The sequence below is a fragment of the Lemur catta genome, chromosome 6, assembly GCF_020740605.2.
Source record: "Lemur catta isolate mLemCat1 chromosome 6, mLemCat1.pri, whole genome shotgun sequence".
NCBI lineage: Eukaryota > Metazoa > Chordata > Mammalia > Primates > Lemuridae > Lemur > Lemur catta.
The window spans coordinates 89,741,038-89,763,254 of NC_059133.1; the positions used below are offsets into that span (position 1 = coordinate 89,741,038).

Genomic DNA, 22,217 nt, shown 5'->3' on the forward strand with positions numbered 1-22,217 from the left:
CAGTTCAGGTATAGAGTAAAATTTAGGCAAGAATTAGCAACTTAGGTTTTCAGCGTGGCCAGCAGAACACAGAGGCAATGGGTCCAGGAGTGTATAGGTGGGAATGAAGTAGGGTGGAGCAGAATGTTGGTCAGTAGCCAGGCATTAGGCCAGTGTGGTTGCATTTATCTGGGTGGGCTTTACATTTGTAGCAAGAGCTCAGTAACCCGAGTATGGAGCAAAGTTCCAATCTCATTAGGATTGATTGAGGCAAGGAGAGGACAAAAGGCCCAATCCACCTGTTTGGCATTCAGGATAGAACTCTGTTTTGAGAGGGCTTGGATACTAAGTACGAGTCACTACGTAGACCATGTGAAAGTCGGTCAAGTCTGCATCTTCCCAAATTGGGGAATATGGTAAGATGAATAGGACGAAGGGGACTGAGACTGATCTTACTGCCTCCATCAGGACTGGTTCAGGAGCTGGGTGGAAATTAGCCAGCATATATGTGATTTCTATGGAAACAGTACAAGGAGCTGAAAAATTTAGGGGCAGAAGAAATGAGGCAGGTTCTGATAGCTTTTCCCTGGTTAAATAACATACCACTATCTAGCATTCTTTCCATTTTTATGCTTTACTTCATAGCAGTATACTATTTCATTCATTTTATTTAAATCTCTCTTCCTATTGTCAAATTCAGAGATCTACTAGCAGCTGTAATATTTAGGTTGTCAAATGACATCTAGGTGAAGTATGAGAAATTTTAAAATTCACATTAACTTTTTGATTACTGTAACTCCCTCTCCACACATAGGAATGCATATACTTAAATCAACAAATATTGTAAATATTTAGATTAAAGGTTTTTTTGTTTTGTTTTGTTATTTTTGGTTATATATAATACGTTTACCTGATTGGTGCTATGTGACTACCTCCAAACCTGAAAGGCAGATGAAGAAGGGAGGAAGACAGAGACTAACATGTACTGGTTCTCTGCAATGGGCCTGGTAATATTCTAGGTATTTTACATAAATTATGCCATATAACTCTCAAAAACCCTCACAGGTAGATATCATTATCACCCCTTTACATATGGGAAAACAGAGGCTCAGAAAGTTAAAATATCTTATACAAAGTCATAATGAATGATGGATATGAGATTCAAATAGAAGTCAAACTCCAAAGCCCCTTTTCTAACCATTACACCGCAGGCAATTGTAGGCAGGGTAAGGGTAGGAATGGACACCTGTGAGATTCCGGGGCTGCCATGACATGGGTAGGAAGATGCAGGTTAAAGGAAGCCTCTGGAGTTTGACAGCCCTTGCAGGGAAGAGGTGAGGTGTAATAACTGGCTGAGGATACTTATTGCGTGACCTGCTCCTTTTCTGGTGTGACTGATTTCCTGCTGCTCTCTGTAGTTCTTTATTGCCCTCAGGAGAGATGCAGCTTCCTGGTCCCTGAACTATGAAGAGAAGGAATGGCAAGGTCAGGTGGCATGCCTCCACGTGCTGAGTGAATCACCCACGAAACCAGAACTAGAACTTCAAACCTCCCACTGTTATCACTGCACCAGTTCAGTGCTGACTCCACACCCCCCAACTCAGTTCTGCTCAGTGGGCTGCTCAGTTCTGAACTACATTGACCCACTCCCTAAGGAGGAGAACCTGTGCAGAATAAGAAAGGCGGTTATGTGTTCCCAGAGGTGGCCTTTTCGCATTGCCGGGCATTTGTTATTGTTTACCTGGGATTACATTCTATGTATAGAATATAGTGTCACACCCTGTATGACACAGCATTGAGGTCAATGGCAGCTGAGTTGATTTTCTGATTGTGAAATGTCCTGTCCATCGTCTGTTTGCCTGCATGGGTCTGGGACTCATTTATCAGCGATTGAGAGAGAGAGAGAGAGAGAGTGTGTGTGTGTGTGTGTGTGTGTGTGCAGGTGTGTGTGTGTGTGTGTGTGTGTGTGTGTGTGTGTGTGTGTGTGTGTGTGTGCTCCTACAATCTCCTGCAGACTGTTCTCTGTCTTCCTTAGCTTGGGCCCTCCTTTCTGCCAGAGGGCAGTGTGCTAGAACACACTGGAGGGGTGGCCAGAAAACAAAACAGATCTTCTCATTTATGAGGGACAACTTCCAAGATATTTTTAAAGAACCAAAAGTTCACCCTTAGAAGGAAAAACCCAGCAGGATGAGACCAAAGAGGGGGACTGATCTTGGAAATCCAATGTGACTTACAACAGTAGGAACAAGGGGTTTGGAAGAAGCCCCAGGCAGCACATGTGGGCATCTTCTGCATTAATCAGGTGGGAAAAAAAAGACAGATGGATCAGAGACAATTCTGTGGTGAGTGTGGGTGGTGGTTGTATGTTCTTGGCTTTTCCCTCTTATTGACAACGCTTATTCTGGGCTGGAACAACTGGGGACCTGGGGAAATTGTTACTGTCTAATAATCCCAGGAAGAGAAAATAATTGGCAGGAGAATATCTAATTTAAGATATATTGTTTCTGGGCTTTTGAGGTTTGAAAGTGGTAGATGGAAGATTATGGAATTGGGAGCACAGAAAATAGAATGATAATTATAATAAACTGTTTTGAATTTGTATAACACCTCAAAGGAAATAAAATGTGTTTATCTATGTAATCTGTTTGAACTCTGATGCAGTCTGTAGTGTCAGTGAGCACTGTGCTTTTTCTTATCCAGCCGTCGTGGGGCCTGTCTTGCAATCACTTTGCTCCTCTACAGAGTAAACTTTCGTGAGGTGCCAGGATACAAATTGGGCGTCTTCATCTCAATTGTCTATCACATGTGCTTCAGGAATCCCTGGGGATAGGTAGAAATAAGCAGCAGGAAAAGCTGATAAGGCTGTCTTATTGTCAAAAGATCTGTTTAAACAGGCTTAGGACTCCCAGGCACCGTGGTGGAACCCCTTTCCCTAGGGTTTCAAAGTTCATTTCAAGCCCTGGCTCTCTAGGAAGGTGGAGGAGGGTGAAGATCAGAACAGTCACAATCCTTCAGTACCTGAGACAAGCTGGAGGACAGGGTAACCTCCGCACCTAGGTAATCTCCTCTCCTCTCCAGCTCATCCACGCTAGGAGGTATCACAGGGCATGAGGCGAGTCAGCTGCTCAAGTCTGCTTCTCTAGATTTAAAAAGGACCACCTCTTCGGTGTGCCCTTCCGTTCACCCTTTGTCCCCTCCTAGGTTTGTTTCAGTAGAGAGGTAGAGCCTGGGCTGTGGAGAAATCCAGCAGGGGAACCCTAATTCCCAAGCCAGTGCTCTCTCTGTGTTCTGGGATTTCTGGAGCCTTCCTGACCCTCAGGATCACAGTGAAAGATTGCCAGCCCTGGGAACTGGGCTTTTTCACTCAAACAGCAGAAGACAGAAATAGGATTGGGGGTCACATCCAGGAATATGAACAAAGACAACAACCCAAAATTCCATAATCTGGTGAGTACTAGAAAAAATTTCTGATTATACCTTTATTTTCAGAATACCCTTTCAAGACAGATATATAGATATCATCTATGCCCCAATAAGGCTTTAAAGGACACACAGGCAGATTCTGTTCTTTCCAAATTATGGTATATTTGTTGGTAAAATTTGGCTTCAGCATTGTGGTTTCCATGATCCTCTTGGATTCTGACATAATTCCTTCTTGACCCTGGTGGTCTTGCTCATTTGAATGACAAGGACACATATATAAGAAAGTAGTTTAAAGAACACTGGGCTTGTAAGTGAAAGACCTGGGTTTGAAACCTTGCTCTGCCAATTGCTTGCCCCACCCCCCCTTTTTTTTTTACGCTGGCTAATTTGTAACTTAATCCCTCGGTTTCTGCCTTTCCTCCTTTGTACGAAAGTGCCTAGCACAATGCCTGGCACACTGTAGTTGCTAAATGTTTTATGTGATCTGAAAACAGGAAGGACAGCCTGTTTTTCAGGATATTAGAGATAAGTCATTCTGGAATCCTTTAGATCTGAACATTCTTGTCTACCTTGCTTCCAACTTAATATGTTCCCTTCATTAAACAGTTTTTTCCCCTGCCAGGTAGCCCCAGGGCAAGGATGAAATGGGGGGGGGGAGGATGACTATGCAGGAAGGCAGGCTGTTTCAGTCTGGGGGGGCTGCTACCGCCACGTATTTTACTCTCCTCACTTTACGTCTATGAGTCCTCTGCCCCATGGCCCATAGCCGTTAATAACTTCCTTAACCCACTGTGGCATCCACCTCAAAGGTGGATCACTTGTCTATCTAAAAATAACATGGCTGGAAGATCCATATGTGTTGATAAGCAAGTGGTAACGTTGCAGGTGAGGCTGACATGACAGATTTAATCACATCTTAGTGGAACAGGGCCAGATGTTACTACCAAGGCCAATCAAGAAATGTTTCTCAACCCATAAGCAGGGACAGTACAGGAGAATGAATACGATTTTAAAGGTTCTATATATAGGTGTATTTTAGTAAGAAGAGTTTCTTCTGGAAAGTCATGAGTAAATTCCTGATTATGTCTGGGAGACTATATTGTGCTAATTGAAAACAAATGTCACTAATAAGAGTTGTGTTATTGTTGCAGAACTGTATTTTTGGACATAAAACAGGTGTAGAAACGCAGTGTGGCATTATACATGTATTGTGAGTATGTGTAAAAGTTTGGAGAGTTAATACTTATATTAGTTTTAGTTATATTCATCAATGTCTATGGGCTCCAGACTACAGTTTTGCAAAGATTTAGGTGGACTTCACTCCCCATTTCACTCTCATTCTCTTCCCATTTGTATATCTTTCTTCATCGTGCTATTTCCCCCTCCAGATTCTCAACTCAAGAGAGCTGAACATTTTAATATGCTAAAAGACAGTCAAAAGCAACTGAGAAAAAAATTAAAGAATGATAACTACAAATGAGGAAATAAGATTGTTTTAATTAGAAATCTGCCTGAAGAGATTTGGCACTGTCGATATAGGCATGTGTAAACTATAAGGAAGCTACATACAAACATTTTGCAACTGTTAAATGTAGTTATCAGCATAGAATACTTCATAATTTCATTTGTCCCTTGATTCTAATGCCTTGAATTTCATTATACACAGCAATAAAGAGAGAACTGTAGGATAATGCTTTATATTCTTAAGGATTTTACAGTCCAGCTGAAAAAGTACATGTAATTTTTTTTTAACACAATGGGAAAACTGTTTAGATATAATTAAAGGAAACATAGTACTTCACTGCAAATGTGCTAAAAACATAATTAAAGGGGGCGGAGTATTGGTCATATTGTTTAGAAATGTTGGTTAGGAGCATTCTTCTAATGGTCAGATGGGCCAGCAACTAACCCATGGGAAGAGTCATCCTAGAGGGTTTTGGCACCAAAGCATGCCTTTTCTCAGCTTGACTCAGACCGGCCAGGCAAAGCTATGTGGTTACTGAATATAAATTGTAAGGGAAAAAAGTGATCTAGAGAGGAATATTGTTGTTACAAGTGAATATGAGCATCTTCTGATGTAAAAGCTTTGGTGGCCTCTATATGGTGAGGTTTCCCGTATAGGTTTTCATGGATATGTGAGTATGCCTGGTGTGTATACCTTAAAAATACTGGACTCATTTGGCACATTCCATATGCCTCTACCTAAATTGTAATCATTGGAAAGAGAAGAGCGTATTGTACAAACATGTGGAAAGCACTTTCATTGAGTGGGCCTCATTACCCTATATATTTGTCCTTGTTCTAGCATCCAATTTCATTGGGCTGCTAAGCCTAGCCTCTTTGAACTACCTATGTACAAAGTGATGGTGAGGACCTGGCTCAGGAAACGCAATAGAAGGTCATATTTTATCCAAAGTGGGGTGCTCTGTAATAGGAGTGATAGCCTGGTGCAAGCGTCTAAGCATGGTTTGAATCATTGCGGATAGGTGTGTTTGGCCATGTGCTGTAGTTGAGTGTGGCCCACCGTGAGCAGTTCTGTGGGGGGGGGGTACATGTGCACACATGGCTTTAAACAACTTCATTCAGTACATACCACTGGGTGTGTAGTTTGTTTTCTGGGCAGAGGTCACAGTCTGAGCTGGCTGTTGGCTGATCCCTTTTTTCCACTTGTACGATGGTAAAGAGAGCTTATGCTCACAGAACCTACTCCCCAGAAAGCCAAACTTGTTAAACTGGCTGCTCCCTGAATAAAAATAATTACATCTGATAACGCACAGGAAAAGAAGCAAGAGGAAAGGAAAACAGGAATGAGAATAGCAGTAAGAAGATTTCACATGGCCTCTGAATTCCCCTAGCCAAGCTGTTTTATTTTTAAGACCTTCCCCTTTGCTCCACTCTCAAGGCTCTGTTTCTTGCACCATTGCTAGTGCCTTTCCTTCCATGTGGTCTTGTGAATTGCAGAAACTTTCTCCTTGCCTTTTTGGTTTACAAACTAGATGTGGTGGACTTTGTTAACTATTCATTGACTTCTTAGATCCCTTGCTATGTACAAACTCACAGATAAGAATTTCCTTCTCCTCTCTGCAATTGTCCACCTTCTGGCTACAACTTCTCTGTTTGCCTGGGCTTTTGTCAACCAAGCACACACCTGTCTCTCTTCTGAGTTGAAAGGGAATTGTTTAATTATAAAACCCACGTAACCAGCTCATGGAATTCCAAGAAGAGTGAAAAAGGGGTGAGGCAGGAGCTGGGAGGCTTCTTTACATAGGACCTTCAGGCACTGAGAGACTCTGCCTCAATTAATAACACTGTGGTTATTAGTATCAATAATATGTAATAATAGACTGCATAATATGGCTAAAGTAACACATGTGACATATTAGTAGCATGGCATACAAGTTACACTTCTGAATTTTGTTTTATCTTTGTATCAAGTTACTACAAGACTGGATCACATATTTAGGATTACAGGGCAGAAAATCACCATATTTTCTTTTACATTAATCAGAATTAAAGAAGCAGGCTTTCCTGACCGTACAGCCACAGGAGAATCTTGTCAAGTAAGGGCAAAATATAAAGTTTGTAGCTATATGGGAGAGCATTAATCACAAGTTCTCTTCAGAAAGAACGAACCAAATTTCTGGAGGTGTCATTGGAAATATATGCTGATTATGTAGACTTAAAAGTCACATAAAGAATCTCTTGCCAAGTAAATTAGAAACGAGTAACTATAGTCTTCTTGGAGGAGAACCGGGAACTGGATAAATGGAGAAGGATGGGGCGAGGGGGAGAAAAGATTTTTGTGCTATACCATTTTGTGTTTTCATTTTTGGACCATATGAATATATTCCCTTTTTATTTAAAAGAGAGAAAGAGAAAGTGGCTTGGTACTGACACTTCCTTTATATCCTGGTATGAATGAATGTGTGTCTATATCTGCTATGAGCAGGGGAAGCTCCTTGAAGCTCTGGGAGTATTTATTGATAAATGCTGTCTGTTCATGGCTTATGAGGGTGCAATAGTTCAGAGAAAGAAAACAAATGCAAAACTCCTATCTCTTGGCATCTGCCAACTATTTATTCATTTCTGAATTAACTTTGTATACAAATAAATGTTTTTTTTTTTTTTTTTTTTGAGACAGAGTCTCACTTTGTTGCCCAGGCTAGAGTGAGTGCCGTGGCGTCAGCCTAGCTCACAGCAACCTCAAACTCCTGGGCTCAAGCGATCCTCCTGCCTCAGCCTCCCGAGTAGCTGGGGCTACAGACATGCGCCACTATGCCCGGCTAATTTTTTCTCTATATATTTTCAGTTGGCCAGATAATTTCTCTCTGTTTTTAGTAGAGACGGGGTCTCGCTCAGGCTGGTCTTGAACTCCTGACCTCAAGCGATCCACCCGCCTTGGCCTCCCAGAGGGCTAGGATTATAGGCGTGAGCTACTGCACCCGGCCTACAAATAAATGTTTTGATAAAAAGTATGATGCACAGCAAAAAAGAAAAAAATTAGACACACTTAAGGGCTGTAAGGGAGGTAGATCTTGCCCACATAAGCCACAGATCACAATTGTTCACACAGATTCTGTGAATCTGTACTTGAGCATGGGAGCAGAAGCCCTAGGTAGGAGGAAAGCCTTTAAAATAATTTCAGTAACAATGGGATGAAAGGACAAGACCAGATGAGGGCTGCATTTGCTGTATAACAGGGTGAAGAAAAATGCTGAGGGCTGGGGAGTATGTGTGTGAGGGTTCTTCCAGCCTGAATATCAGACAGATGGAGATAAACGGATGACTCAGAGAGGTAGCCATTTACTTAACTAGTTATTTATAGAGGCAGTTTAAAATTGTGCATGATCCATTTTGTTTTCTTCCAGAACCACTCAGTCCTTGGGAATTATTCACAGCCGTGCTCTGTACATTCTCTGCGGGCCTAGCAGAGAAGTGGACAGCCCGGCGGCTATGGGCGGTGAGAGAGGCATGACACGGGTGCTGCTGGAATGCAGTCTCACTGACAAGCTGTGTGGTAAGTACAGACACACAGATGTCTATGCTCTGTTTTTAGGATTATGGAGACTAAGGTCTGGATAGATTCTTGAAGGAGGATTATTTGATTTCTAGTAGAAATGAAGATAGTGGTGATATAAGAATGGAGTCTAGAGGCCATTGACTTTTTCTGGGGGGGGGGGGTGGAATGAATGCCAATTGGTGATCCAGATGCAGCATCCTTTATCTCAGTAGTAAAAGTGACAAAAGAGGCATCGGACACACTTACGGCCTCAGAAACAGAGATACTGGGATTTATGATTAGTGTTGCTCCCAGGAGTGCTTCTGTTGAATTGGAATAGAGGGGAGGGTAGAAGAGATGACCTTTTCATGTATCGTGAGCTGAGGACCCGTGGGTAGGGGAAACTGGACATCAGGTCAGGCTTCTTTGTCATTTTCTTCTCTTCCTGCTTGATTGTACCCAGTTGTCCAGGAGAAGCAGTACGAAGTGATTATCGTTCCAGCTCTCCTGGTTGGCGCCTTCCTTATCCTACTTGGTGTCATCCTGTGGCTTTTTATCAGAGAACAAAGAGCCCAACAGCAGCGTCCTGGACTCCGAGGTAAAGCTCAAACTGTGGGGCTGGGAAGGGGCTCAGGGAAGATGGAGATTAGGGAAAATATGGTCCAAGTTTCAACAGGCCCAAGTCTAGGAGTCTAGGCACCTGCAATGAGAGAGGCAGGGGTTCCCTCCTGAGGCGCTGAGGGGAGGCGATCTCTTCTCTAAGAAGCCATGAGTGGGAACTCTGTTGAGTGACTGACTGAAGGGTGGGCAAGAGACGCCTCATGTGGCCTGTTTCTATCCTCCTTGTCCTAAGGGACTACCAAACCTTTGACTGTGTGAGTGTGTAAGGACCTAGGAGAAGCACCTAGGGTGTAAAGCCAGCTTTGGTAACATCCTTGAAGAATGACATTTTACCCTATGATACATTCTCTCCCTAATCTTTGCCTACAGAATATATGATAAAAAAGGGTGGCCTTCATATTAGTCATTGAAACATTAAGTAGGAAATAACAGGCTGTTATGGAGTTCCACTGAGCATATATGATAAAAGAGAATCAGCTCATACATGAAACTAAGAGTAAAAAGAAGGAAAACCAAAAAAACTAACAGTGATATGAAACTCTATAGTGGTTGACTTAGTCCCCTTTTAAAATTTTATCCTAATTCTTTTATACTTCACTTTTATAGAAAACGTCTCAAAGAAGTTGTCCAAACTCACTCCCACTACTAATACTCATTACGTTCTCTTTTGAACATACTAAAATAAGGCTTTTATCCCTACCATTCCACCAAAACAAGTCTTTTCAAGCTCTTCAATGACAGCTATGTTGACAAGTCCAATGATCAATTCTTAGTCCTTGTCTTACTTGATCTGTCAAATGCATTTGGAACAATTTTGCACTTCCTCTTTCTTATTTTAAAAAACCTAAAGTCACTTCCTAAATGGCATAATTTTCAGTCTTATGGGTTCAAATACCTTTTCTATTCTGATTATGGCCCTTTGAACTCCAGATTCTTATATCAAACCACCTACTTTGCAGTTTGGATATAATACTCATCTCATATGTAACATGTCCAAAACAAAGTTCCCAAGATTCTCTCACAAGTGTCCTCCTCCATAGTTTTCCCTGTCTTAGTAAATGGCAAGGCCAGCCTGTGTATTTTCAGGCTGAAACCTTAAGGATATCCTTAACTCACCTTTCTCTCAGTTCTTATCTAATCTATAAGCAAATCCTGTTAACTCTAGCTTCAAAATAAACCCAAGCCACTCTCACCTTGCATAGATCATTACAGTACACTCCTAACTGCTTTCCCTGCTTCTCCCCTACCCCTTCATGGTCTGTTCTCCCCACAGGAGCCAGAATGATTCTTTTAAGGCAGAGTCAGTCCTGTCAGTTCTCTGTTTGAAAACTCCAAGAGCTTCCCGTCTTGCTTAGAATAGAAAAAGACAAAATTCTTTCAATGACCTTACATGCTCTGGGCCTCCCTGGCCTTATTTCTTACAACGCTCCAGTGGTCCCTCTTGGCTCCAGCTGCACTGGGTTTCTTGCTCATCCTCAGATATACCAAGTATGTTCCTTGCTCAAAGCCTTTGCACTTCTTGCTCCCTTTGCCTACACTACTCTTCCTGACACCAGCATGGTTTGCTCCCTAATTGCTTCCAGGTCTTTCTCAAATGTCGTCTCATCAGAAAGGCCTTTCTTGACCTTCATATATAAATAGCATCACTGATGCTTCTTTTCATTTTGTTATTTTCCTCTGCAATAATCACTGCTTGAAATACTATTATCTGCTGCCTGTCCCCTACCACTAGAAAGTAATCTTCAGTTGAATCTGAACTTTGCCTGTTCCCAACACCTAGAACAATACCTGGCATGTAGTAGGTGGTATCTGTTGAATAAATGGAAGGATTAATGAATGAATGCATGGAGTTTTAACAAGAAGAATGAAACTCTCTTTTTTAACTGGAGGAAAGTTCATGCTGGCTAAAGAAGGTAAAAAGTACCAGAAGACTTTCTTGACTAAGACTCAAAGAAATATGGAATAATTTGACTTTTGAGACAACTTGAGGGAGGAAGAATAACTATAGCTTAAAGTTGATGAGTTATCATACCTTTCCTCCAACACTGAAAGCCATTTGACTGACTTAAATGTAGTACCTGGTAGTTACCACCACCTTTAGGTATCTATGGTTTGGGTACCTATTTAGCAATTTCCTTAATTTTTTTTTTTTTTTTTGAGACAGAGTCTTGCTCTGTTGCCCGGGCTAGAGTGCCATGGTGTCAGCCTAGATCACAGCAACCTCCAACTCCTGGGCTCAAGCAATCCTCCTGCCTCAGCCTCCCAAGTAGCTGGGACTACAGGCACATGCCACCATGCCAAGCTAATTTCTTTCTATTTTTAGTAGAGATGGGGTCTCACTCTTGCTCAGACTGGTCTCAGACCCCTGAGCTCAAGTGATCCTTCTGCCCCAGTCTCCCAAAGTGCTAGGATTACAGGTGTGAGCCAGCACACCTGGCCTAGAAACTTCTTTAATTGCCTCCATACTGTACTCATGGGGAATACTGAATTGTAATCCTCAGGAAGACAGAAAAGAAATATCACAACCACTTTCTAGGGATCCATCCTGAGCTGTCCTGGAAGTAATGGGGGATTATTACAAATGTTCTATAAGCTTGGTGTTGATGTTTATGGAGAAGCATCAGAGAGCCCCACACTGACCAGAGAGAAAACTGCTGGGGGAACTGCCATGCCAGCTTATTCCAGGCTCTGTTCTCCTGAGTCTGCAGGGCAGGGAAAAGCTGGTTGAAATCATCTCTTTGTTCCAGGGACTGCTCCTATACCTCCATCTAGGAGCCTAAGCTGGGAAGCAGCAGGACACGGAGGAAATGTGGCTGTGCCACTTAAGGAGACATCAGTGGAAAGCTTTCTTCAAGCTACCACACCTGCCCTGGCTAAGCTGCAGGTGCCCCGGGAACAACTCTCTGAGGTTCTGGAGCAGATCTACAATGGTAGCTGTGGGGCCATCTATCGAGCCAAAATCAACACTGGAGACTCTGCTAAGCCAAAGAGTGTTGTCCTCAAGGCTTTAAAGGGTAAAAGGAGAAGTGTTAGATTTCCCTTCCCCTTTTTACTTTTCCATTGTGAGTTCCTAACAGTAAATGTTAACAAGGTTTGCAAACACTGAGATGTCAGTCAACAGATAGTTGTGATCACAATTGTGTGCAGAAGAAGGGAAGAAAGGGTAGAAAACTGAGACAGAAATGTTCTTGGGCTCTTTCTTTCCCCAGCCCAGCCTTGCCTATCGAGGCTGTTAGAATTTATTTTTCCACATTGGATGTTACTCAGACTAGGATTCTGAGATCGTTTCTTCATTTTTCTTCACTGTTTGTTTTATTTTATTTTATTTATTTTTTTGAGACAGTCTCACTTTTTCGCCCCCAGCTAGAACACAGTGGTGTCATCATAGCTCACTGCAACCTCAAACTCCTGGGCTCAAGCCATCCTCCTGCCTCAGCCTCCTGAGCAGCTGGGACTACAGGTGTGCACCACCACGCCCAGCTGTTTTTTTTTTTTGTAGAGACCGGGTCTCGCTCTTGCTCGGGCTGGTCTCAAACTCTTGACCTCAAGCAATCCTCCCACCTTGGCCTCCCAGAGAACTAGAATTCCAGGGGTGAGCCACTGTGACCAGCTTTTTTTTCTTCACTATTTGATACCCTTTCCTGATACTATATTTCTCTTTTTACTGATACTCATGATATAGGCCATTAATGGTGGATATATAAAATAGAACAAGGATAAGCAAAAATATTAATCAAAGGGCCTAGACAGTGATGATGTTTTAATGCGAACAGAATATTTGTCTACTTAGGCAGATGAAAGCCTTTCCAGTTCTAAGACCTATGATTCTATGTCACCTTTGATAAAAGATCAGTGACACTGAGCATCTTCTTCTAATACTTGGTCTCCTTTCTATTTGCTTTTTGTTGACCCTCACTCCCCTGTGGGGCCTTGAGAATTACCATCTGAAGTTGCTTCCTGCTCCGTGTCTCCTGCTCATTGGTGATGCTCTGCTAACTGCCTGGCTCTTCTGTCCTCCACAGAACCAGCTGAGCTCCAAGAGGTGCAGGATTTCTTAGGGCGAATCCAGTTTTATCAGTACCTGGGGAAACACAAGAACCTGGTGCAGCTGGAAGGCTGCTGCACAGACAGGCTGCCACTCTACATGGTGTTGGAAGATGTGGCCCAGGGGGACCTGCTCAGCTTTCTCTGGACCTGTCGCCGGGTAAGCAGTAGGGTAGAGGTATTAGGAAGGAAAGCCTTGGCCTGTTTGATTAGCTGTTCACATGTAAATTGGCATGACAAATGACAAAAAAGAGAGACATTGCAATAACAAAACAGTAACTAAGTGTCACTGTCCAATATAACTTTTAGTAATGATAGAAATATTCCGTATCAGCTCTGTGCAACACGATAGCCACTAATCACAGGTGGCTTTTGAACACTTGAAATGTGGCTGATGTGACTAAGAAACTAAATTTTTACATTTTATTTAATTTTAGATAATGTAAGTTTAAGTAGCCACATGTGGCTAACAGCTACCATATTGGGAAGCACAAGTTTAAGCATGGACTTTAGGCTCCTCCTCCTACTAGCTTTGTGACTTTGGCCAAGTCACCTTTCTGATCCTGAGTTTTCTGAATCTGTAAAATGGAAGTAATAATAAATTATTACAAAAAAATAAAATAAATTATGCATGTAAAAACATAGGAGTGGCTGGTACATAGTAAGCACTGAAAATGGTAGCTGTTATAAGGACAATTACATAACAGAACTATTGTTAGTAATGACTGTCATTTTGTCATTATTGTGTTTTCCATTCTGTAATATCACAATAGTATGCCAGGCGTGTCTCAGGGAGAAATTCAGCCTGTTAAGTTTTTGTACCTCAAACTCATATTTAAAAAATTAAAATGTTCAGACATTTCTAGACTTAAATGGAAGTCCTTTTTCTCTTTCTGAAGTGCTGTTTCCCTAGTTTCTCACTTGCTAATGAGCAAGTTCAATATTAACTGAACTTTCTCAATATGCTGATTATAGTACATATGGGTATGAAAAAGGGACCCTTTCTTCCATCCAGTGTTGTAAATAGGACAATGTGCCAGTCTTTAGACATTTCAAACCTTTTAAAGAGGTTATTCATCTATAACCTGTTTTGTGCTCTAACCACACTATCTTCCATTTTTGAAAAATACCATGCTTCTTTATTTCAGATCATCTTCATATATTTTTCTAGTTACACCAAACTTCTCCCTTCTCTTCTTTGCATAGTTAATGTCCACTCGTCTTTCAGTGAACATTTACTATGCAAAGAAGGGAGAAGCTTTTTGATTTTCATCAAAAGCTTTCCTTGTGCCTCCAACTGAATCAGTTTTCTTCTTTCCACCATCATATCCTCTCTCAGCATTTTGTACATTTCCTTCGTGGCTCTTGTAGATATGTAACCATTTATTTATGTACAATTATTTGATTCTGATGCACATGTGTCTGCCATACAATAGCCTCCAGAAGGCATCAGCCATGTTATTTTGTTCACTCTTATATTCCAAGTTCCTAACATGGAATCTGGCACATTGTAGGCATTCAAGAAAGATGCATTAATGTGCTAACTACACACACACACACACACACACACACAAAACACAACACATACAGCTCCAGAAAAACTGCTGCTTTATTCAGTGGACAGTTTTATATATTCCTGTCTTTCTTGCCTTTTATTTATCTACATATTTTTTTTTTTTTTTTGAGACAGAGTCTTACTCTGTGTCCCGGGCTAGAGTGCCATGGCGTCAGCCTAGCTCACAGCAACCTCAAACTCCTGGGCTCAAGCAATCCTTCTGCGTCAACCTCCCGAGTACCTGGGACTACAGGCATGTGCCACCATGCCCACCTAATTTTTTCTATATATTTTTAGCTGTCCATATAATTTCTTTCTATTTTTAGTAGAGACGGGGTCTCACTTTTGCTCAGGCTAGTCTCGAACTCCTGACCTCGAGCGATCCTCCCACCTCGCCCTCCCAGAGTGCTAGGATTACAGACGTGAGCCACTGCACCTGGCCTATCTACATTCCTAATTGTTTTTCCAGTCCAATAAATCATTGTATTTCTCTGCATATCTGAAAATCTCCCATGTCAGCCAGTCTCTTTGTGAATGTTAGTCCTTATGTTTTTGTAATTTTTCTTAGCTTTGATATCTGCATTTCAGAGTATCTCTGCCCAACTCATTTTTTCCTCCAAATCTATTAATGCCATTTTGACATAATGCTTTTTTTCTCTGTCTTTTTAGGATGTGATGACCATGGATGGTCTTCTCTATGATCTCACAGAAAAACAAGTATATCACATTGGAAAGCAGGTCCTCTTGGCTCTGGTAAGACCAGGCAAAATGACAACAGATGGTGGGGATTTTTCTTGTTAGCCTTATATTTGGTGCCATATTTCCCGTATTCATATACTCAAATGGGGTACATATTTTAAAGAAAAATAGAAGTTAGGTGGCAGAAACTCAAGCACTGATAACTTGTTCTTAGTCCCTCCTTTATGAAATCGTTTATAGTAAAGGATTGGTACTTCTAGGAAGAAAATAATCAATTTAGGGTTTATAGAAGGAACAGGAAGGATTTTAAAGGTTTCTTAGTCTCAAAGGTCAAAAGCTAGGGTCAAGAGCTATATGCCCATGTCTTGATACTCTTATTTCCCCATATATACTAACAGATGTAAAAGGGGAAATAGGGGAGCACGAAGGGAGAAGATATGGAAAAAGAAACTGAATGGGTGAAAGGCTACAGAACCAGAAGGAAGTATACAATTTTATACCTGAAAAACAAGAAGAACTAGTTCAGAACGTGTTTGGTTAGAGACTTGCTTTGATACTGAATGTGATAGGGAGTACGTATACTTATAAAAAATGAAGGAACAAGTAGAAAAGGAGGAATGAGAAGCAGTAACAAGGGGATCATTCCTTCATTTTAAACCAACTTAAATAAAGAGGGATGAGAAAGAACTCAGGATTTAAGAGAAAAAAAATCACCTTTACTAGAATTACTCAGGAAATTTAGGTGACTATTTTTATGAAATTATTTAGATAATTTTTTAAAATTAGCATTTTCTATAGAAAAGTCAAGGCTTTGTGAAGCTACTATGTCAAGCATAATATTTGATATATCTTGCCACCATGAAGTGTGAAATATATCAGAGATCTAAATAGAATCAGGAAAAAGAAAGAAAGAGGTATTAAGGTAGGAAAAGAGCAGTAGTTATGGCTGAAGCTCCAAGGGAAAGGGAGCAAACATACCACATAAATGAGTCTGTTCCCTTGATAAAGTTATAGTGTCAGGATACAGCCTACCTTGTATTCTGAACCATAACGGCACGGGTACCCAATAGTGATGAAGTGATCAAATGGATGTATTCATCAGGGCCCTACATTACCTGTTACAAGGCAATATCATGCTCTTCTGATTTTTAACAACCTCAAAATTAGTACATTCTTTAATTCTTCTCATTATAATTTCTTTGTTCTAAAACCTTACCATAGACAGAAAACTGCCAGTCCCTGTTTCTTTCATCATCAATGATTGGAAATTATCACCTCTACAATTTTTTATAGCATCCTTGTTTAGTAACCATAGACCTTAATCTCTAGCTCTTCGATCATGTATAGCTTTTCCACTTCTCCGTAAGGCTTGAATAGCTTGATGCCGAAGGAAATGACTCCAGCAAATCAATGTCATCAGGTGCAGTGGCTCTCCGGTGCTTTATTGGCTATACTAGAATCACTTGGATATTTCTTAAAAATATAAGTTGCCAGGTCTCTCTTCCTAGGTTTTGGTTTCAGGCAATTCTGTTATGAAGCCTGGCTTGAGAATTATTACTAGAGTTTGTATAGTATGTCCTATGAATTAGAATACCTGGTTCTGGTCACCACCATTTAATATCTATGTGATCTTGTGTAATCATTTAGATTTATCTAAAAGATACTTCCATAACTCACCTCAACCAGTTCTTTTAGGGACAAAATGAGGTGATGTAAAACTTTATATAAATTCATTATTATGACATTCAATTTTGCTATGTGTTTATAACCCTATTTGGGGATTACTGCTAGAAATTTGGAACCTACCCCCTTTTCCAGTGTCTAGCTGGGTCCTGAGAGGAAAGTGAAATCAAGCAGAGGTCAGGGTTTGATGCAGAGTAGGAGATAACTCTTTCAAAATCCAGTGTTAATATCATTTGGATTACTTGCTCAGTTTGGTAATCCTAGACACAATGCAAAAAATGTCTGATCCATTAGCATACTTTGGAGGCAGTATGTCATTATTAATGAGACTTGTTCAGAGTAGAAAATGTCCTTGTCTTTCTGGGGATTCCTAGGACTGCTTCTCCATGTCTGTGACCCAAGTGATGACCTCAGACAGCTGATCATCTTTCATACTGTTTTGACAGGAATTTCTACAAGATAAGCATCTATTTCATGGGGATGTGGCAGCCAGGAACATCCTAATCCAAAGTGATCTTACTGCTAAGCTCTGTGGACTGGGCCTGGCTTATGAAGTCTATGCCCGAGGAGCCATCTCCTCTACGAGAACTATACCTCTCAAGTGGCTTGCCCCAGAACGGCTTCTCCTGAGACCTGCTGGCATCAGAGGAGATGTGTACGGTTTGTTCCTCCTGGCCTTTGGATTTCTTCCCTGCCTGACCTGGGTGTCCTCCCTGAACATGATTTGATCTGTTGCCAATTAGGTTTGCAAATGAAATCTCTACTTAGAACTCAGACATACTGTAGGCCAGTCAAGGTGGCTCACATCTGTAATCCCAGCACTGTAGGAGGCCGAGGTAGAAGGATCACTTGAGGGCAGGAGTTCGAGGCTGCTATGACCTATGGTCATGCCACTGCACTCCAGCCTGGGTGACAAAGTGAGATTGTGTTTCTAAAAAGAAAAAAGTCAGACATACTCTCAAGCAGAAATATTACGTGACAGAGTTCATGTCTGGCATCTGTCTGAAGTCCTTTTTAGTGCTGTTTCAAGTATTCTTTCAGTATTAAATTAGCAGCCTTAATTAGGAAAGAAAAAAGAAAAATGAAAAGATTACTCACATTCATATGAGGAATTAATCTAGTAGAGTCTCTTTTATCACAAGGAAGGGTTCTCAAAAGCCCCGTTAAAAAAGCATTATTAAAATAAAAAACCACCAATAATTTAACTTAAACAAGTAAATGTACACTTATCTAACAATCTTTTGAAGGAGGGGCAAGTCTTCTTTTTATGAAGATAGCCTTCATAAATGAAATTATATGTTATGTTTCCTGTATAAATAGCATTCGTAATGACTTATTTTTGAGTTCCAGTTTGGGATGATTCTAAGTAGAATGAAAAGCTTGAAAACAACAATTGTGAAATAATTTGATTTCAGATTTTTATTTTTCCCAATTTCCTACAGTTGTCTCACCCACACAAATGTGACACTACTTTCTTTTTAGCAGTGTATTTTTATGGACTATTTTCAAAGTATTCAACTTACTTTGCAGGGAGATAACACTTCTTTGCATTTATGTTTAATTTATATAATATTTGATTACATAATTATAGTTACATATAAAATTGGCATAAACAAGATTGTAAAGAATCACAATTGTTTTGATAGCCACATGACTCAACTGCTTGGAGAAGCACATAGATGTAATACACAATATCCTACCAGCATGAGTCCTACTAGTCATGAGCAGCAGAGGGAATTTAGAACATTGCTTAATATGATGAGTCAGTTAAGAGATTTCCAATGCTGCTCCAATGACATCTGTTTTTCAATAGAGATCTGGGAGTAATAAACTGTAAAATATCACTCGTTTAATAATGATATTATAGAACAGTGAAATATACATCTTTCAAGGCACACTACTTAGGCAAATACCTATTCCAACTATGTATAAAGCTTGCTCTGTCAGTATTTTTCCAAGGTTTGGGCAATTAGATCTACTGAGAAGATAATGGATAAATGATAAAACTCACTTAGTCTTGTGCTGTGAATAAAAGCTGGAATTTCAGCAGAGACGGAAAGGATGAAACACATGCAGAGGGGAATATTTCTTTATATTTAGGTAAATGTGTGTGCGTGTGTGTGCAACTGCATACACACACATTTACAAATAATAGTAAATATTTATTAATTTGAGATACAGAAGGAAAGAGACATAAATCCAGTCCTCAAATAGATTAGAATCTAAGCATATTGAACAGAAATGCTTTCTAATAGCACTATCACTTTGCTTATTTTATCAGACACTCACCCTTGATTCTCCCTCATTGCCTTCTTTATGGAGTTCTTACTAAAGGCTTCTGATATTTAAATGAGCTCTCTTTAGAATAGGCAGGAATAGAAATTAAGTAGATGGCTTTGTTTCTTTTACAGCTGGTCCTTTGGGATTCTGCTCTATGAGATGGTGACTCTAGGTAAGGATGATCCCCAAAGCAGTGTGTACCTGTATGCAAATATGCAAGTATGTTTATTTAAGTGGTGGATGACATATGCTTTGAGAAAGGGTTTTAGTTCCACTTTGAAGTTTGAACTGGGCTAACACGAAATCCAAGGCTGATTCCTGAGATAGTCTCATAAAGTGGTGCTTCCCTAGATACCCTACTCCCTCCCTCCCTGTCCTCCTCATTTTTTGCTCTCTTCCTCTTTCTTTCAGTTCCCCAAACATTACCAATTTCAAGGGATGTTTTCAATCCAAGGATAATTTCTAGAGTGATTCTGCATAAACATAAAAATGTTTTCCTCAGACTTATTCATCCATTTGATTGAGAAACTGCAGCACCTTCCATGTTATTGGGAATGGAGGACAGGTCTTATTTTATTGCTTTCCTTAAAGACTCAAGATTCTCCTAACTTATCACTTTTCTCCCCCCCAAACACCTCTCCCCCAAATTTACTAAGCTATATACTTGATCACCAGGGAGCAACTATATTATATCTAGTATTTTTCTTGTGGCTATACCTTTTGCTGGCAATTAGCCCAAGCCAAGGGAAAGCAGTGTTAGTTTCAGTTCATATTTTAGAAGACCCTAAAGTTCTCGTGATGCTGTCATTCTTTCCATAATGACAGGGGCACCACCATACCCTGAAGTCCCTCCTACCAGCATCCTACAGTATCTCCAGAGGAGGAAAATCATGAAGAGACCCAGTAGCTGCACACACACCATGTAAGTGGCTTTTAAAGGTCTATTCTTCTATCATTTCAAATCTTTTGTGCTCCCTATCAATCATGCCCTTTTCAAAGTGGCTCAGATGATCTGCAGCAGTCCTTATGTGCTAATGTATAGCTTTAGACCAAACCCATGCAGTAAAACACATCTATCATACACACACACACACACACACACACACACCCCTACCCCCCACATACACACAATGTTGGGGTAACAGAACTATATTAGGAATATAATTTTGATAAAGGGTAGTTCCACAGGAAGCTTCTAAAATAGGTAGGAATTGATCCAAACCTAATGGAAATACAGTGGTGTTTTGTCTAAATGTCAGTCTTCTGCCAGCCTCAGTTCAAAGACAACTGTCATAAAATTCACTGCATTAGAGTTACTCATTCAGAGTATACCGGTTCTTATAACTTTTAAAAATTACTGACTCCGTTTTCCCAGCTCTCAGTACGACAGAATCCAATCAGACGAAGGGGGTTAAGAAGAAATTAGAAAGGAAGGAAAAGAAGGATACAATCTTATTAGCAGAAACAGTGAACCAACCTAGAGACAGAAAATGGAAAATTTAAAATTATATATGGAATTTTATTATCAATGAAATTCAAACAGGCACTGTTACAGAACAGAAGAAAAGATTAAATTATGTACAAGAAGGCAGCAAAGAATATATTAACGTTTCTATTAGAACTGTTGCTATTCTGTAAATTTTTCAGCATTGAATGGATAAATTTCCAGCACTTGGTTTTCCCTACAAAAAACAGTTACTGTATGAAGCAGATTATAAAGTTTAAATATCTTAAGTATATATGTGTGTATATATACACATATACACACAGTTTAATAATGTGGCTGGATATACTGGAATGAAATTGTTGACAAACATTTCTAGGTGTTAAATGCTGTCCTTGACACTAGACGAGACACTAAACTGACAAAGTACCTAACCTTAAAGACCTTAATATTTTGATGAAGAGATTACCTCAAACAACATGAAATCAACATAAAGTATGCACAATATAAAATGATTAAAATCTCCATCTCACATTATATAGTAAAAAAGACATGTGTTCAGTCCTAGCCCTGTTCCTTTACTGTTCAGTGGTTACGATGCACAATAAACCACATATAGTGAAAAAACTGTCCTGTCATACTCTGTAGTTCGAAAAATTTTAAGTCATTCCCATTATAAAAGAGCACCTATTGAGAAGATGATATTAAGAGACTTGATACAAAGAGGATGAGACGGAATATCAGTCTCTGGGAAGAATATGAGAAACAAAGGAAACAGAAGAATAAGAATTACAGGGCTTTTGTTGAGGTTTTTTTTGGGGAGAGGAGACATGTTCCTTGGACATTTGGTTGCCAGAGAAGTCAGTTTCTCTTGTTTCTCTCTCAGGTACAGTATTATGAAGTCCTGCTGGCGCTGGAGTGAGGACAGCCGCCCCTCACCTAGAGAGCTACACTTGCGCCTAGAAGCTGCCACTAGAACTGCAGATGACAAGGCTGTGTTACAAGTACCAGAGTTAGTGGTTCCTGAACTGTATGCAGATGTGGCTGGCATCCGAGTAGAGAGCCTCTCCTACAGCTATAGCATCCTTTGAAGATCCCCAGGCAAGAAAAATTTAGGGGTGATTATGTTCTTGGAATCAATTCCTCCAAGAACAGATAATGGACTTTCTAGTGGGACATAAAGGCAGAAATGGGAGATGGATCCTGGATGTTCCTTTACACATTTCCCTAGATATCTGAAATGATGCTGAATGAGGCTCTACATACCATATACCCTGAGCTGAGAAACAGTCAGTCTCATTTCCACTGTCTCTGTCCTAGAGACCCTGGGTAGAAGTGGGGGACAGTGTCATTCAAGGGAGGTTTTAGAAATCTGCAATGTTTGTGGGGGCATGGCACAAACAAGTTGGTCCCTCATATCCTAGCCTAGCTTCCTCCTGAACCATGTTTTTATCTAGACTATTACAAGGTCCAGATAATTTGGGATGAAA

At 40.4% G+C, this 22,217-nt stretch overlaps 1 protein-coding gene across 1 annotated transcript; it reads left to right on the forward strand.

Annotated features, from left to right (window-relative positions):
* Nucleotides 1–1,251: 1,251 nt before the first annotated feature.
* On the forward strand, nt 1,252–21,818 carry STYK1 (serine/threonine/tyrosine kinase 1). Its single transcript, XM_045555192.1, has 10 exons — nt 1,252–1,313; nt 8,271–8,419; nt 8,865–8,999; nt 11,770–12,036; nt 13,045–13,226; nt 15,291–15,374; nt 17,450–17,658; nt 19,415–19,455; nt 20,109–20,205; nt 21,614–21,818. The coding sequence occupies exons 1-10, from the start codon at nt 1,252–1,254 to the stop codon at nt 21,816–21,818; spliced, it is 1,431 nt and encodes a 476-aa protein (XP_045411148.1).
* The last annotated feature ends 399 nt before the right edge of the window (nt 21,819–22,217 follow it).